Consider the following 19098-nt stretch of genomic DNA (forward strand, 5'->3'; position numbering starts at 1 on the left):
AAGTTTTACTAAAAAAAGTCATGATTGAATTATGAGAGATAAAATTTAGGATTTTTTGAGTTTAATTTGTTCCATTTTGAGATTAAAAAAAGTTTGTTGCTAACATTGAGGTAGAAAAGAGAGGCTATAGAACATTCAATGTCATGTTGTCATAATAGTTGCTCTTTTAAGTTATGTCACAAGGAAATATCGCATTTATAATTGTTGGTGTTAAAAAAATGATATTGAAAATCTTATCGATGGAGAGAAATGACATATTGTTGATGAAAGTTCCTTACTTTAGGAAGTGAATAAAAGTGTCCCTATAGTAGCCCATATTACATGCAGAAATAAAGGTAAAAGGTAAAATTTGAAGAACTTGAGAAGGGCACGAAAAAACCTGAAGGTAAATCTAGGCATATTTTAAGAAATCTTGAGGGCTTAAGAAACTTAAAGATTAAGGCCAAAACGAAAAATTAAAAAATGTCGAGGCATATAATAAGGACATTTATGAAATTGTAGAAACCAAATGAGGTCCAAGTGAAATAAATAGACCAAAGGGGGTTTTATATCAGATTTCTTGAGACTTTGTACAATAAGGTGAAAATAATGAGGTGGAAGTGCAACTACCAAAGTCTAAAATATGTACACACAATTCCCATGCTACATTCTTGGTGATAAGCCAAAGGAAGAAAGGGAGATAATCCAAAGGGAGAAAGAGGGAGGAACTGCCGAAGGTGGGCAGAGGAAGCAGAACGCCGTCGGCCAGTGCTTGCTGAATTCAAAAACACTAAGAGGTATAACAGGTAAAAGCCGACCGACCGTGCGGGCGGGCGGGCGGGCGCTGACGATGGTCCTAAGTCCTCGTCTTCCCCGACAGATAGAACAATGAACATGGTTGGGATGGAAGAGTCCTCACATGATTCCAATTGCGTGAATTTGAATTATAGTCCAAATCCAAAAGAATAATTAATGGTCTTTCTTAATTTATTTTGCGGCTGGACTGCCAGTGCCAGTGCCAGAGGACATAAATTTTATAACCCTCAAATCAGAGAGAAGAAAGAAGATTCCTCATCCCAACCACAGGAATCTGACTCTTTTGCTGCTTCGACTCGGATCAAAAATTCACAATTTTCAACACATTCAAACCGTGCCCCTATCACTATCAGACAACATTCTGTCCAAGAAACACAATAAAACGAGGCTCTATATACGACGGCCCATTACCATTCTCTCATGAAAGCACCAAAAATATTCCAAGGCAAATGCACATGATGAAGTTGTTGACTATATACAACCTATACACAGAGATCAAGGATATTATGGCGCGCTAGAATAACCTCCTCGCAAACATGAGGACCAAAAAGGAAGCCAAAGTTTGCACGTTAAGATGGCATGATTACTTCCTCCTTTCCATAGATCCGCTGAAGTTCGCGGGTTGCAGCTTCATATGATTCTGAAAATATATGAAAACAAGTATACTATAAAATACATCCTTGACTGAGAGAGGTACAGCAGAAATGGGTCGTTATAACCAACATCTCAAGGTATAGCTTACGGCACTAATCCCTAAACTTTACATTTCATCATTTCGAATTCTATTAGTGGAAACTAACATGACACATATATTAATACAAACCCCAAAATTATTTGATCCTAAGAAATTGGTCACTGTATTTTTCATTTTTCTTACCACAACTACTAAAATTTAATTTTTATTAAAATTCAATTATTTCAATGTTTCATTATTTGATTTTTTTTTTGGTTGAATTCTGTTCATAAAAACTAACGACACATGCATTAATATAAACTCTAAAATTACTTAATACTAAAATTAAATTAAACTTCACAATCAAGTAATTTCAGGGAGTTATATTAATATATACATCAGCTTTTGTCAATAGAATTTGACAAAAATTCAAAGAGTTACTAAATTTTAATAAAAATCAAAATTTAGTGGCTCCAGTGACAAAAATTAAAATACAGTGACCAATTTGCTATAGAGTGCAAAGTTCAAATATTAACGGTATAATTTATCCCAACCCCTCATGTTTGGTTCTAAGGGCAAAAAGAAAGAACAGAAAATTACCCTTCCAACTTCGAAAATTTTTCTGATTGATGGTGGAACCAGTCACGTTTTGAATTGCTTCAAACAGCATCTCCTGAGGCGTACTCTTCAGTTCCTGAACAACTGCATAGATGGTCTTTCCATTCTCAAAGTAAATGTGATTATTTGGGTGCTTGGTCTTACAACCAGCATGCCGCTCAAACCCATAGGCATTGACAGCCTACGTATAAAATTTTGGATGGACAGTCTTGAAATTCGAAAGCTTCAAAATTTCAAAAAAAGAAAAAAAAAAAAGACAAAATAAAAGGCAGCAGCAGCATGGTATAAAATGAAGCAGTGTAACTTACTTGAGAAAATTTGCAGTCCTCGCAGCCACACAGATAGCCAGTCCCTTTTATAATACCTTTAAGATTTCTCTGGATGAAGAAACAATAATCATGTTTCTGAACAATTAAAAACAACACATAGGATACGCGAGAACAGATAATTAAAACTAACCTTCCTTGACCAGGAAACATACTTCACAGGAACTCCGTCAAGCATGCCTGTTGATAACAAGCTTTTGACATTTGAAGGAAAGTTGTTCGGAGGAATCTTTTTAGGTGGCTTTTGCTCCTTAGACTTCAGGATGGCATCATTCTTAGAAGTTGCTGTTGCAGCAACATTTGCAATTGGAACACCATTATGCTCGACTTCATCTTCCTGCCCACGTGATTCTGAAGTTTGAGCAGAGGGTTGGCTTATCAACAGATCATATCCACCAATAATTCTACCAGACGGAAAAGAAATAGTATTGTGCTCATCCTTGTTGCAGTTCTGTCCCAAAGACAGAATGCTGGAATTTCCCTCTTCATAGGTGGCATTTACAGGTACAATCATTCTGTCTGCTTTTTCAGAAATTGGTCGAGATGATATCATATTATCATCTCCCCCATCACAAGGGCCAACTGGAATGAAATTCTCACTTGCTTTGTTATAGACCGCTGAGATAAAATTCTCTTGCCCCTTGGCATATGCACGACCAGTAGGCATGATATGGTCATTTCCCTTTTCATATTGATGATCCATTGATATGAAACCACCATTCCCGCTAAGGAATGATTGACCCATTGATAAAAAATTATCTTCCTTATTGCTAGTATTGCCCATCGACATGAGATTCCCACCTCCTTTGTTGAATATCAGACCCATTGAAATGAAATTGTCATCCATCTTACCGAAGGCCGGGTTCATTAAAATGGTATTCTCTTCCTGACTGCTATAAGAAGGGCATAAAGACTTCTCGTTATCACTCTTCTCAAGGGTAGTGCCAACAGAAATAGAATCGATATCTCCCCTGCTATATGAGTGTCGAACTGTTACAGACATGCCATTTTTAGGGTCACTGACTTCATTAACTTTTACTTTTCTAATTCCACTATAATTAAGACATGACAAGGGATCTCCCACCGAATGCAACATGGATAAACCAACCAAGGAATTGCTATCAATTTGATCCTCAAAATCCTTCCTTCCAATATTTGGATTCCCTGTGGCAACAGTTTCAATGCTCGTGCTAACAAGATCGAAATTCCTTGCTGTCTCTGGTTCATATAGGTGGCTGGTAAACTGCCCTGGCAGAGTCTGAAAATTTGAAGTGTTTCCCCATAGAGAAATGTTTGAAGTTGAAATTCCTGGTATCGGTATGGTGTCAACAGCTCCTATAGCTTGCTTTTTGTTATCGAATGGTATTGGTTCTGAAGTATCCATGAACCACTGGTGTGCACGCTTTGGTTGAATACTTGAAGAAGTGTCATAATTCATGTCTCCATTATTTAGATACCCTGCATCTCTTGGCATCCAAAAGCTCTTGTTCTGAAAGGACTCCCAAAACATATAAAAATATTTTAATAGAGTAAAAGAAGTTAGTAATCATAAAGCTAAAATGTCTTTTTAGAACAGAAAAATAAACTTGTCCTGCAACAGAATTCATGTTCATGAGGATGAACACATTCATGTTCTTTGGTGCCAAAAGTGAGCAAATGTAAAAGAATAAACAAATCAGTCCTCCAACAACTTAGAAAGGTATAAGACCAAAGTCAACAACAATTTGAAATAACCCCCGCAAAAAATAAAAAAAGAAGCCCTTAATGCATCATCCAGGAATGTGAATACTTCATCATCATTTTACAGGTGTGTCTCAGAGAAAAATCATAAAGGGTGATGATGAATCTAATTCAAGCGTCAACCACTTAAAAAAGAAAATTCTAGATGGCATCTTGAAGCAGAAGATTAAGTATAACCTAAGGAAATAAACACGTCTGACATTATATTCAAACATTTCTTAAGAGGGGCTTATTTGGACTCATTATTAAGAGGCTTTTCCATAATAAACACATTAACCCATGCTGCTTTAACCAAAATATGAATTAGTTTCGAAAAATTCCAGAACATGTCTTTAACAATAAGAATTTGGCAAGAATCTGGGCAGCCAGGCAAGCCCTTCCCCTATACTACACAGTTGGTTAAATCTTTCCCCTTTAAACCTTTTGGCAGGGCATAAATGCTTTCCTAAAGCCAGTAAATCATATGTGTGTGCATGTATTAACTTAGTTTCCTTGGAGTTGGAGAGTAATTTCTTAAAATAGATTTCATGCATGAATATGCTTATTTTGTCCAGCATATATATGCACATTATGTACATATTACATAGAGGAAAGACTATTATATTCAAGACTTCCCAATATGAAAAGTTTATTGGATTCAGCTAAGAAGCATGGACACTTTTATGAAGGTGTCATGTAATGCCAGACATTTACAAGTGCATGTCAGAAACTCATCCAAACATGTCCTAGTAGAAAGTCATAGGTTTGGGTTGTGGAGATTATCTCTTTGCAAAGCAAAAGGAAAGCTACGTTAAAGAAAAGAGCCCCTTGACCCTCACAAAGCAAGGAACCTCATGCACTAGAGATGTCCTTTTAGATACTTAGCAAACAGTTAGAGAACACTCATCGTTATCATCAGCATCTTACATGACTATAGGTTGAACAATCTATAAGCGCCAAGATGGACAAATAACTTGAAATTCTATCATTAAGGGAAAAATGTTTACTAATCCTCTGCTTAAACATGTTAGCTTTAAGTAAACTGGAATTCTAGAACTTTTACCTAGAAAAAGAATACAAAAAGAATTCTAGAAATTTTATGAATATTAAAATTCTCTTGCTACACTTAGTATATGATTTTGTCTTCATGTATACATGGTACATATATGGTATTTTTTTCACATATCTATGATGTGGTGTCCTAATATTTCTGAAAATTATCCTGTTGGCTTGTCCATGTCAAATCACTTCCATGTCCTGGGTTTGTATTTATGATTCTTAGATTGCCAAAATAAACAAGCAGCAACAAAATTATGCTAGATCTACAATTTTCAATTGGAAGAGTAAATCAATAGGGGAGATGCTATCGATCAAATGAGTAATTGTATGGACATTAGGGCATGGAAGCATAACTTCATTGATCGATAAAGCTCATACCATCCCTTTGCTTTCCATAGAGGGATACATGGGCATTTCGTCTACCACTAATACTCCTAGAGCAGGTCCCTCATGAACCATAGTGAACGCATAACAAAAAGAATCCAGGAGAGAAAACTAAGTCGGTAACCAAGCTGAAATCTCCAGAATAACAATGAAAGGATACAAGAAAAAAGAACTTCCAACCATCCAGCAAAAAATGAAATGAAGTATGATATGTTTCAATCTATAAACTGTAATCTGACTTTGGTCCAACATGCACCTATTACTACACAAGGCACAACCATGCTTGTGAAATTTCTTTCCATACCCAACCAAAAGTCCAAAACCTAACTAATCAAATCAACAAGAGAATCCACTATAACCCAAGAACCAGGTTATCTGGAGCAGATAGCACTGCTAAGTACCTAGTGATCCCCGATATCTGCAAAGTGGAAAATAAATATACACTAATTTATATATTTACCATGAATTTTTTAGGAAAGTGGGTGCAACAGAAGAAATTTGCAGGAGAAGTGGTGGAGGAAGAGCAAAAATGTTAGTGGAAACTCATAGGCATCGTATAAGGTATGAAAACTTTACAGAAGATATTGTCAAGAATAGAGATAATTGATGAAATAAAATCCATTTAGCTGACATCGCCTAGTGGGATTAGGATTAGAGCTAGGCGATTTTATTGTTGTTACATTTACCATAGCCTCCACCCTTTTATACATGCAACACTAAATCAAGATCATTTTCCCCTCAATTTAGAGAGATGATTAATGGGCAAGGTTTCCCCATTGCAGCCATCTATGAAGAGAAGAAACTGTTGCCTCAGAAATTCCTCTTTTTACATCTAAACAAAATTGCCTAAAGACTATACAAAATTGTAACATTAACAATGTAAACCATTAGAAGGCACTTGGAGAAAACATTTGGGAGACCTTAATTTGAGCAAAAAGTTACCCAAGACAAATGATTAGCTAGAAAACTTATTTCCATATTCTACTAAGTATTCAATCCATTTCTCCAATCAATGAGCCTAAACCCAAATTACCAAGATCCTTGTTACATGAGTTCCCTCTCCCCAATCAGCTCTGGAACAATATATTCTCGGCCAAGTCCAAGCCAAACTTGTTTATTTTGGTGGCTTTCCTTGTACCATTACAAACTAATCCTCTTTATCTCAAGATAAAAAAAAAATTATGGTCTCAAACCAAATACTAATCTAGTAACTAACTGGTTAAAATGGTTGATATGATACAAACCAAAAATAATCAAATAGTAAACAGGTGGACTTGTAAACAAAAATAGTTATTCACAAATCAATCTTGTTCAAAAAGGAGAAAATGAGCTCAAGTTAAATACACATGTGCAAGAAATAGTTATTGGTGGCAACAGATTTCAACTAACATTATTATCAAATCATGCTTTTATTGTGTATAGTTTGTTGCACGGTATATATATTGATACAAAAGAACCAAAAATGGATAGCATGAGATTCTTGCCGCTCGGCCAGGAAAAAGGAAAAAAAAGTTTATCTATGTACAAATAGTTACTCATATTACAATGTCCTTGAAACCACTAAAGGACACTAAAATTGAGATTTTCAACAGCTAATCTTGAGACAAATATAAACATTCATTGTAAGTCTACGCTAACTCAAATACCAAGGAAACTGATAAAAGTACAGAGGAAAATTCAAGATATGAGATAAAGACTTACAGAAATAACGAAATTGTTGAAACAAGCCAGCCAGAAAAGTAACTAAAAAACAAAATGCATTAATATGGAAAAGCCTCAACTAGAGTTGAAAACTCACCATGTTTTCACCAGTGACTCCACTCGTCCTTTTGATCAACTAAACTCAATAGAATCAGCTCATCCTGTCAACAACCAACATCGCCTCATAGTCCCTTGACCTCTCCGACGTTGTAGCCGCTACATGTCATTCACAGCACCGTTTCTACTCCGCAAACCTTTATCGAAAACCACGAGAAACACCAGAAAGGAAGCTCAAAGCCGATCAACCCATCCACACAGAAGAAAACCTAGTAAGCGAAGACCATAAAAGAGCGAGCATTCGAGTCCAAAAATTAAACTAAATCGAACTTCCATTACAAAAAAACACACACGTATATCTATCTCTCTATACGACATGCATTTGATCAATCACCGATCAGGCTGATTGCTGAGAGAAACTGAATCAAACAATAGGGGTAAGTAAAGTCCTAGCCCTATAAACTGGTCATGCAAGAATTGAAAGATGGAAGACCCTTACCTCGTCGCTCGCACCGCCGGACAGATTTTCCGGCGGCCGGAAGCAGCCGAATCCTTTCCCTCAATATATAAACGAGACGGAGAAAAGGACCGCAGTGTGTGCAGTGGGCAACAATAGCATGAACTAAGTTGGGGCCATTTTAAACTACGACGAAAACTATTCTGTGGAATCCCGTGTACCACTACCAAACGCGACCTAAGATCAAGCCCGTACACGTGGCATTTGACGCCAATCTGAGTGGGAAGAATCAATCTGACGGTCGAAAGTAGTTGCCTGTTGTTAGTTCACTACACGCAAAGCACCCGATCGAGGATCTTACGCGTCACCTTCCTGGGAGATTCAGCAAATGCCTGTGGAGAGTTTATCCGGTGCAAGTGACCCATGAGATTAGTAGCTGTGGTTCATTACGTCGCGACTTCTCATTGGTGAGCAGACACCATGTAATTAAAGTAACCTCCTTTGTCCAGGTTGGCATAAATATGAGCCACCTTGTAAGGTGAGACACGTAAAGTTTTTTATTCAGTGATTTAATTTCAATTTTTTGTCATAATTTAATTATTATTTTAATTTTTTTATAAAATTTTGTTAATAAAAATTAACATAGGATACATTAATATAAATTTAAAAAATATTCAATGTTAAAATTCATAATTGATTGTAAATTTTATATTAATGGATACTATACTAAAAACACTTAAACCATAATTTAGTAATTTTTAGTGGTTTTAATTATAATAAATAATAAAATATACTAACAACAATAACATTTTTTATTTTGTCAAAAAAGTTAGAGAGTTATCAATTAAACAAACCCAAAGTTGTTAATTTGTATAGTTGAAAGTGAAACAAAAAGTTGATGGTATTTTGGTAATTTTAAAAACTTTCTTTTAAATCATTAAATTAAAAATTATGAATTTGTTAATTCACAGCTTAGTGGTTGAGTCGGAGTTCAGTGGTTGGTTCTTAGTTCATGATTTTGGTAAAAAAATTGACTAATTTAATCTTTTAATAAATAATTTTCTAGACTTAATCGATGTTCTCTTAATAATTAAAAAATAAAATATTTAATTTATAATGTATAAACATTCAAATTTTGTATATTAATTATTAAAATTATTATTTTACGTCGTTATCTTGAAACACAAAAGAGAATATAAACAATAAAACAAGAGACTAATGTAATCGAGTTTAAAAAAGAGAAAATGATGAAAATTAATTCAGTCATATTATGTGATTGAAAATAGAAAAAATATAATATTTTTTGACTTAGTAATTCAGAGATTTAGGTGTTTAGGAATTAGAATTTTTTATATTATAAGTAATTTGACTTTTTTTCTATTAAGATAAATTTTAATTTAATGTATCTTATTAACGTGAATTTTTTATGATATGACTTTTTTTTTATGTATATGTCCTATATGACGTAAATAACAATTATATTTACTCTCAGTCAAATAAGATAATGAGTTAAAACAATAATTTTTAATAATTAAAATATAAAATTTTGATGTTTTGTACATCAATGACAAAATATCATATTTTTGAATTATCAACGAAATGCAACAAATCAATCAATTGGTTCGGATACTATCAATTAGTTATCAACATAACGTGTTATTCATATAAATAAATATATTTATATACACGGTAAAAAAAATTATTTTTTTTATTTTTTTATTCAATCACAATGGGAATGTCAACCACCTGCTTTTTTATTCTTTTTTTTCTTTTAATTTTTGTCTTTAGTGAATTTTTTTAAAGATATATATATATATTGTTTGAAATATATAAATTTATTTTAAACATAAAACTTAACATTTTTTTACTAATTAAATATCAAATTTATTATGAAACTATTATTAATGTATGTTACAATTTGTCCCAAATTATAATTAAACAAATTCCTTACTTAAAATTGCATTAAGATAACTTTATTCCTTAAAATAGTTGATACCCCCCCCCCCCCCCCCCGCCCCTTAAAAGGGTTGAGACATATTTGTTAATTGTTTGATAAAGTTGAAAAAAATTAAAAGCCACCCAACTTATAAGCTCATATCCAATAATTTCGTTCAAAAGCCAATATCCCTATGCTTTTCTCATAATCTGTTTCAGGAAAAAGTTATAATTGACCAAGTAAAAAAACCAAAACACCCGCTTCAATACAATATATTAAGAGCTAGAAGCAGAGTGGAAACCATCAGCTAAAAAGGAAAATGAATAACCCCCAACCATAGTCGGCAAAAGAAAATGAATATCTTCAAGAGAATGCGTCCTCCTCTACATGTATCCTATGGTTTGGTTTGGTTTTAACCCACCAGATGTTCTTAGATGTTCCTCACTCTAATGGTAACCATTTGTATCTCTATATACCTGAAGATCCAGATTTATTTTTTATGACCATGTAACCATCACATCATCACCACCAGAATCCTTAATCCCACTAAAGCATGGTCCGATAAATGAATTCTAATTCGACAATCTATATGCTGATCATCCAACAATAAATCGAAGAAAATATGGTGAATTTAAGAGTTTTACTGTATTTTCCAACCTTTCTCTACTGTGCCCCAATCCAAAACGAAAAAATAAATAAATAAAAATACGACAGATTGCATTCAGTAGTTAGCAAACGAATTGGGCAGTAACGAGATTCTTAGAAGACCAAACCATCCAAGAGTAGCTAGTAACTGCCTGGACATGCCAAGTTAACATGGACACGATGCCTTAACGATCCTCAGACAGAGAGTTTATTTATGCATAGGACCAAGTAGTAGTAGTGTCTGTCCCTTAAGGCCCATAGTGGCACACACACACACATATATGTCATCTCACCTTCATACATTTCAACTATAGTTTAGAATAGCTTCATGCATTGACCTTTGGCTCCCACCCTGCAATCACATATTCTTTTGCAGCCTTGGTCTTCTCAAACGACTCTCGTGAGAAAAGCAACTGCAGAACAGAAACACAATATAACTGATATTAGACCTTTTATTTCTCTCTTTTTCCTTCCAGACTAGCATTTAGACTTCTAAAGCCACAAGCCCACAACAACATACTTTGGTGTACAAACATACTTTCCAAATAATAAATAAAGTAAAATTCCACAAGATTAAACAAGACCCATGCATGCATTTTAGTGTTGTTTGTTAGAGATGAATGTTGTACTAATATTCAGGTTTAGAAAAAAACCTTAACTGAACCAAACCATTCAGTTCTCCAAAATGGGTGACCCAAAACTGAACTGAGGGGAGAGAAAAACCGAAATGAAACTGAATCGCTTGGTTTGGCTTTTTTCAGTTCAGGTTGAAGACGACCTGGGATTTTTTTTTGTCCTTTTTAAACCAAAATTTGGACAAAAAGAATGCTGTATTAATATAACTAAATTAATACAATAACATCATTCAAGACTAATGATAAGTTGGGAATGGTGCTGTATAAAACTAAGAAATGAGAAATAAGAAATGTCCAAGCCAAAATATGCATGCAACTACTCTATTAGCCAGCAGCAACTAGCCCCCCCCCCCCCCCCCCCCCCCACCAAAAAAAAAGAAGCAAAAGCACAATGTTTAGAAATTCGTAGGATTCTAGGTTCTCTTGTTTTCAATAAATTCGTGTTTTGTTTCTGTAGTTTATTTGGTTCTGCTAGGGTTTCAGCTGTATTGGTTTTTTGTTGGCTGTGTTCCTGTTTATTATTATCATCAGTTTCTCAGTTTATGAAAAAAAAAAAATAACAGAAGAGCTGGATAAACTTTGAACCAAATACTAGATGAATTTAGAATGCTGCCTGCATAATATTCATGACGATACTATAATGGTGAGGTTTTTATCTATTATGAATCGTATTTATGTAATATATATGTGGGAAGCAGTTAAATGGGTAAATTACCAAGAATAGTAGAGTACTACTAATTTAGTAAAGGGGGTATGCATATGCTTCGGTTTCGGTTCAGGATTGTTCAGGTTCGGTTTTAAACTTCATTTCAGGTTTTTGGGTTGGGTCAATTTTCTAGCACCCTAAACCAATCCCAAACTGAAGCCTCAGTTTTTGCCAAACAATAAACCGAACTGAACATAAGATCAGCATAGGCATTTTGTAAAAACCTAGGGCTAAGGCTAAGATCAGTTAACATTGACGTTAGGAAGCTGAATTAAAGATATAACAGGGACGACAAAGAAAATGGGAAGCATATGCATGGCACTACTTACTTTAAGCATGTAATGTATATGATGTAAATTTTCAAAAAATTTGAGTTTTTTATTCTAAATATAGAAAAGCACCCTTGCCAAGATGTTGTTTTAGGAGTTTCCCTTATTTACAACTTAAAATCTAAAGATATTTACACTAGTTGTTAGTTACTTAACCCTCCTCCTTTATCAAAGCTTGTGATCAGTTAAGAATAGGAGGAATACTATCAATATTAGAAGTGTTGACGGCTTACTCAATCTGCAATTTAGAGGTGTTGGAACTTGGAGAGTAGAATTTATGTAGCTGGCCCCACCTAGTGGAATTAAGGCTTGTGATGCTACTGCCGCTGATGTACAACTAAATGAACTCACTTGATTTTTCATGTTCTCAATTGGTTAATTTCCCGTTTAAATGGTTTATTAGAAGAACTAGGAGAGAACAACTAGTTCCCCTAATATTTTATGAAAAAAGAGGGGCATGGTTCACATTTAATAATGCACATCACATTCCTATCTCATCCCACCCCCAAGAGCAATTCCATGACACTGAAATTAAGCCCCGAAAAGTATTTGTACTTCAAGAATGAAATTAGATGCTAAAATTCATGCTCTTTCACTTGTGTGCTTCATTAACCAGAATCCAACATATCTATTCAAGTGCAGGAACCATATCTGGTAATCGTGGATGCTAGTGCATCTTCTTTCCTTTGATCTTTTTTCCCCCATAATGTCACAAAAATAGCTATCAACCAATATGTGCACAATTATATGTTTGGATTAAGACAGCAAGACAGAGAGACCTACTATTCCTGGCTGTGAAGTACATTACCATCATGGACCACAATTTCCATGTCAACCTAAACATATTCTGTAAAACAAGAGACTCGCCTTTTCCCATATTGAAGATACCAAGCAGATTATACACTAATATTTAGATTCAGAATAGTTTGCCATAGCACATTAAATAAAATCAGAGTTGCAACGAGGATAAGCTATCTGCATACCTTCATGTAATTATTGACATGACTCAAGCTTTCAGGGACTTTCCAACCCTTGAAATGGCCAAGAGCCACATCAAGGTGGTACAGCTTGGGTGCCAAACTCAAATCAACCGCAGAAATATTTCCTCCATTAACATATGGTCCCTGACCATACCAGTTTATCAGTTTCTATTAACTTCCAAAATAAAATGTGCTTAATCTCTAATAACTATCTCACAAAGATTTTAAGAGTTAAACATACATGTGCCTTCAGATGTTCATCCAGTGCCTTCAACTCATCAAGCAAAGCCTGCTCTGACCCATCACTGGGATCCTTGCTCTTCAAGAACTTGACAAAAGAGGAAAATATTTTGGATCCACTATAATCTCACAGAGATTGGATAGCACAAATCAGTGAAAGGCAAGCAAATTAAAAAAAAAAAAAAAAAACTGCAGCTAAACATTTTATGGGAAAATTATTTCATCCTGGCCACATGAAATCAAAATCAATTCAAGTGAAGACAAGTATTAGATGGAAACTGATGCTAGAGAAGCCAACTTATAAAGACAACTAAAATTTTGCCACCAGTGAGAACAGAGAATATCTTAGAGGCTGTTTGGCTTACCCTTTTTTTCAGCAGTTTTTAAGCTGCTAAGCTTTTAAATTGTGTAAAGTTTAAAAATTGAGTAGCGTTTAAGTTGATAACATATTTGGATAAATGTGCTTTTAAACTATTAGTTAATAGTTATGTGTTTGGTTTGAAAGAGTTGATAAGCTATCAGAACTTGACAAAAAGACAAAAATAGACATGTTGAATAATGCAAATAAAATTCATAAAAAATACTAACTTTTAATAAAAATGTTAAATATATTAATTCAATATACATTAATATATATATATATGTTAACATATATACATATAAATATTTAACTATATATAATATATGTTATATATATATATATATATTAGTGAATGGGGATCGCAAACGAAGGAGGCGGAGATGGAGACAACAGCATCGGTGAGAGGAGGTGACGGACGACAGGGGATGAAGAAGGATATAAGTTGGAAATGTGTGTTTTGTTTGAGGGTAAATATGTAATTTAATCAGTCAACGCAATAAGCTCGTAGCAGCTTTTTTGGAAAAGCTGGGGGGCCGGGGTTTGACAAACGCTGACTAATTAGCTTTTAAGCTACACAGCGTTTAAGGTGTTGGATGTTGCCACAGACTTCAAAAAATAAGCAACACAGCTTATAAGCTAAATCAATAGCTTATAAGCCATCAAACCCGGAAGGCAAACACCCTCTTACTTAACAAATTCTGCTAGAATAGAAACAAGCTCAGAAAATGCATAAAACAACAAATGAAATGTTTAAAACAAACAAATTGCAGCTAAACATTCTAGGAAAACTAAATTAAAATCAATTCAAGAGGAAGTAAGTATAGAGAAGCGAACTTATAAAATCAACCAAGAGTTTGCCAGACCAGTGAAAACCCAGAATGTCTCGGTTAGAAAATTGTGCTAAAACATCTCAAAACATGCATAAAACCACAAATGAAATCTTTAAAATAACTAAGCAAAGACCAAATTTGTTTCCAAAAATTACGAGGTAACATTGGATGTAATTCCAGAAACCGACAGTCCTCAACGACTCCCAGTTGGAAATTGTTTCGGTTTCCCTTAACACATTGAATATATTTCTAAGAGCTACAGAAAAACCCCTGTACGACTGAAATATTTACGTCTGTACGACCTTAGGAATGCATTCCACTAAACGAGTGTTTAGAGAAATAGGTTTTATTTATGCTACAGAAGATACTATTTTCTGACACTGATGGTAAACAAGCTTAGGCTTTTAGCCTTTTACCCATAACCATCGTAAAGAAGAGTAAGAGCAAAAGAAAATATGAAAAAGAGTGAGACGTAATATCACTATATCTTCACAACTGTGGAGGAAAAAATACCTTCAAATACTACCGACACAATCCAGATATCTCTACGAACGGATACACACACACACACACGCACATAGAGAGAGAGAGAGGGGCATACACAGAAGCGACCCCTGGGGGAGTTGAAAGAGGAGGGTTTGGATATTTTTCTTCAATGAGGCCAACAATAACATCAGAGTCAGGAATCCATTTGTCCTCAAGTTTGATGACAGGCACCTTCCCTTCTGGGTTCGCTTCCAAAAACCTAAATAACACAACCATAAACGATGATTCTCTAAAGCAAAAAAGCTCAAAAATCTGTTGTAGGGTTCTCCAAGTCGAACCATTGGGGCTTGTCGCTGACATTGATCAGGTGAATCTTGTAAGGGATACTCTTCTCCTCCAAAGTGAGAAGCGCCCTCTGGCAGAACGGACCTGAAACCCACAAATCATTGCATCGCCATGAGTCATTTCCCATAAGCCAAAGGAAAATAAACACAGAAAACAGATTCGGGCATATATACAAACAGGGGGCATGCATCTATCTGTATGCGCAAGAAAGACAGAATGAGGAGGAAGGGGGACAGAGCAATTACAGTCTCCAAGAACATTAGGGGCACCAACAGCAGCCTTCACGCAGATCTCGACAGCCATGGCGGGAAGCTAAATCGACAAGACTGGAACCGGAAGGGTCTCGAAGAGGAGGAGGGAGGAGGAGGAGATAAAAGACGGGGCCTAATCATTCTTTAATGTAAGCAAATAGCCAAATACATATAGAGAGAGAGGAGAGAGGGAAGTGTACTCGTTACGCCGATGGGGCTTTATTTTACTGCATTAAGCAATTATTATTAAGTCAGCAATTGGTGGAAAAGGACATGAAAAATCAATTATTAAGGGAGTGACCACTGGCCTGTAATTTTGTTCAACAGAAGAAGAATATTGCTATACAATTGAATATGAGTCGTTACTGAGCAGCTCACAAAAAAGAGACAAAAAGACGATTTTGCTTTCGTCGGCCACTGTTCCCTCTCTGCCTCATCTCGTCTTGCCTTGTTTTCGTCGCTTTTCTACTATTACAGACTTGTCTTGTCTCGTCGACAATCGAGGCCATACCAGGAGAGGCGAGAGCAATGGGAGCGGGGCAAGGCAAATCTATGAGAGGGAAAAAGAGAGTAGGGCGTGGAAATAAAATCGTCTTTTTAAATCTTTTTGATAATTTCGTCCATAAACTCGTCGAACTTTTTAAAATTTTTCAGAACATCTCTCTCCCTATCTGTATACAACATCACGTGGGTGGCGTGCGTGGTGATTGCTGCTGTTGTTGGGTGTCAATGTATGGTCCCCTGCTTTTTCTAGTGCGCCCTTTATTTTCTTCAATAGAATATATTGCTTTTCAATTGAGCGTCCACAGAATATGTGTGGTGATGGTTGTTATCCTAAAATGAGAATGAAATTTCTCACTTTTTTGCTGCACTATTTTATATTTTTATTTTATTTTTAATAAAATTTCTAACCTTTTTTATATATACATTTATTTATTTATATATGTATGGCCACCATTTTCAGTGATTTTGCTTGGATTGACAAATAACTCATTATTTTTGTGGTTTTAAGTAATGTTTGTTAATTATGATATAAATAAAAAATTATAAAATATAAAAAATATTTTATTTTTTATTTTTTTAATATATTTAATTTCTTATTTAATATTTTTCAAATATACTTATTTTTTCTCCCTTTAAATAAATATATCTTAGACCTTACAGATAAAAAAAAAATAACGCATATGTCATTTAGTACATTTTAAAAAATTTAATAAATAATTTGATAAAAATCTTAGAATATTTTTCTATCTTATTTTAATCATTTCATATCTTAATCTGAAAAGTATTTTAACCTTATTTTGATACAATCCTATCTTACTCATATGAATAAATGCTACCTTAAAGTCAACACATTCATTTTTATTTTATTTTTTTGATTAATTTATGTGCTATGAAATTTACAGGTGATTTATTGTATTTGATAAATTACAGTGTTGGAATTAATAATTTTCACAAGAGCAAATTGCCATGATTGTGTCTCCTATATCATTCACAAGAGCAAATTATAATTTTAACTTTATAATTTGATATTGATGATTAATCTAGCTAGAACTCATTTTATTCCCATTTTGAAACAACCAAATAATTTTTTTCATAATGAGCACCAGATTAATCTTTGCAATATCAAGACATATGCATTGATAGGAAATTTAATAATATTTAATAGTAAAATAATATAATTAAATTTAGGATGACCGTTCTTGCGCAGCCTTCAGTGCTTGTGCTATCGATTACGTTAGGAAAAGTAAATTTCAGGTTGGGCTTTTAGCCCTTGTGTAGGATGAAAAATTGAACTCGCAACTTATTAGATTAATATCGACATATTGCTCATTCGACTGTTCAACGTATGTCTATATAATTAAACTTGATATTATGTTATGTAAACAAACTATTACATTATAATGTAATAATTGCCATACATAACAATTGCCATCGTTGTGCTATTATAATTTGAGTGGTATAATATTAATAACAACAATACGACAAAATTTATGTGGGAAGGAAAAGGCTTTAATTTTTTTATGCAAAGTTTGTTAAAATGAGTAAAATAAAATTTTATTTAAATAATTTATCTATAAAATTCAAAATAAGTTATTTAAAAGAAGAAAGTGGATAAATTTATTTTGAAAATTCAAGATAAAAAATCATTTAACTTCTTTTCAAAAAATTTAATAAACATAATAAAAAATACTTTTGTTTGAGATATTTTTCATATCTCATATTTTCTGATCTATATCTTGATTAACAAATATTATCTTAAAATTTGTTTTTTTTAATATATTTTTTGTGAAAAGGGAATTAGGCCCTTAATTTCCTTAAAAAGATTTTCTTTTAGTATTTTTTTAGTTTCGTCAATATCATAAACAAGACCTAATTAGTACATCTGCCCCACAGCCTATCAATGTTTGAATGGATGAGCTTTCTAGAAAATAAGTAACGGATGGAGCAACTTGAAACAAGACACGGCAACATGGTTAGACCAAGAGTTCAAGGAACTATGCAAACACATGCAGAATACACAACGGCTGAAGTAAATTATGGAGATTAGCTTCAAAATTAATTAAATTCAAAGCACAGATAAATAAGAGTTAAACCTAACAAATTGGTCTTAAATCCAAAACACATAAACCTAATGTAATTAAGAGATAATCTAATTTAAACAAATCCAAACAATAAACACAATCATAAATGAATCTGATATGATAATCTAATTAATATCTTAACATTCTCTTTTAACCCTAATTTTATTTTAAAAAACAACTTTAGTTTGCCAATAAAACTTGTAAAAAATCAAATCATATAGAATTTTACTTACATTACAAGATGATGACGTTGAGGCTATTTTGAATGAAGTAACTCATTAAATAATATTGTAATAGTGTCCTAAAAAAGGAAAAATCTTATGAAAACCTAATTGAATCTAATAAACAAGCAAGGAAAATCATACGAAAATGAAAAAACCTAACTGAATCTGAAATAGAAAACCCACTCTCGGCCATCAACTCGTCATCATCGACAAGACAAGGAAGAAACAAGTTAAGGTTATGGTTTAGAAATCGTTCACTCTCGGTCTCTCTCTCGAGAAGGGATGAATGGGCAAAGCGACGACGAAAGTTATTTTCTGACGATTAGGTTTAGGATTAGGGTTTCGAAATGGCGAGAGAGAGAAAGAGAGAAAATGAACGAAGAGAAAACGACGCAGGGAAGAAGGGAACACCGAAGGCAAATGACAGAAGCTAACGACATGGCAATTGGTTCTGACGACAATAATGAGGTGGGGGTTAGGGCTCGATTCAAAATTGGATGAAAATGAAGGAATTGGCGAATCGTACTTACTTGTCGTTTATCGAGTTGGGGGTGGGAACTCGGGGTGACTTTTTGACTCAAGCTATTGCTTATCAGGTGCGCAGGGGGGGGTCAGGGTTATGCATATGGCACACGGTTTAGTTTGGTTCAATTTTTCTGCATGAGAGATTATGCATATGGCGCATGGTTCAGTTCGGTTCGATTTTTCAATTATTTATATTAAAATAATCAAATCAAATCGAATAACTGATTTTTT

At 34.1% G+C, this 19098-nt stretch overlaps 2 protein-coding genes across 4 annotated transcripts; both read right to left on the reverse strand.

Moving 5' to 3' along the window:
• Positions 1-551: 551 nt before the first annotated feature.
• LOC127798448 (uncharacterized) lies at positions 552-7982 on the reverse strand. 3 transcript variants are annotated; one of them, XM_052332013.1, is made up of 6 exons: positions 7832-7982; positions 7373-7529; positions 2546-3910; positions 2395-2463; positions 2069-2267; positions 552-1435 (listed from the first exon to the last, which is right to left on the reverse strand). In XM_052332013.1, the coding sequence occupies exons 2-6, from the start codon at positions 7373-7375 to the stop codon at positions 1365-1367; spliced, it is 1707 nt and encodes a 568-aa protein (XP_052187973.1). In that variant the 5' UTR covers positions 7376-7529; positions 7832-7982; the 3' UTR covers positions 552-1364. The 3 variants fall into 3 exon arrangements, with proteins under 3 accessions (XP_052187973.1, XP_052187972.1, XP_052187975.1); XM_052332012.1 differs by having other exon boundaries at positions 7373-7601; positions 7832-7978; XM_052332015.1 differs by having other exon boundaries at positions 554-1435; positions 2546-3901; positions 7373-7601; positions 7832-7978.
• Positions 7983-10421: 2439 nt separating this feature from the next.
• On the reverse strand, positions 10422-15695 carry LOC127798168 (glutathione S-transferase DHAR2-like). Its single transcript, XM_052331537.1, has 6 exons — positions 15528-15695; positions 15276-15366; positions 15053-15196; positions 13262-13379; positions 13024-13164; positions 10422-10783 (listed from the first exon to the last, which is right to left on the reverse strand). The coding sequence occupies exons 1-6, from the start codon at positions 15583-15585 to the stop codon at positions 10697-10699; spliced, it is 639 nt and encodes a 212-aa protein (XP_052187497.1). The 5' UTR covers positions 15586-15695; the 3' UTR covers positions 10422-10696.
• Between the last annotated feature and the right edge of the window lie 3403 nt (positions 15696-19098).

This window comes from Diospyros lotus, chromosome 3 (assembly GCF_014633365.1).
Source record: "Diospyros lotus cultivar Yz01 chromosome 3, ASM1463336v1, whole genome shotgun sequence".
Taxonomy (NCBI): domain Eukaryota; kingdom Viridiplantae; phylum Streptophyta; class Magnoliopsida; order Ericales; family Ebenaceae; genus Diospyros; species Diospyros lotus.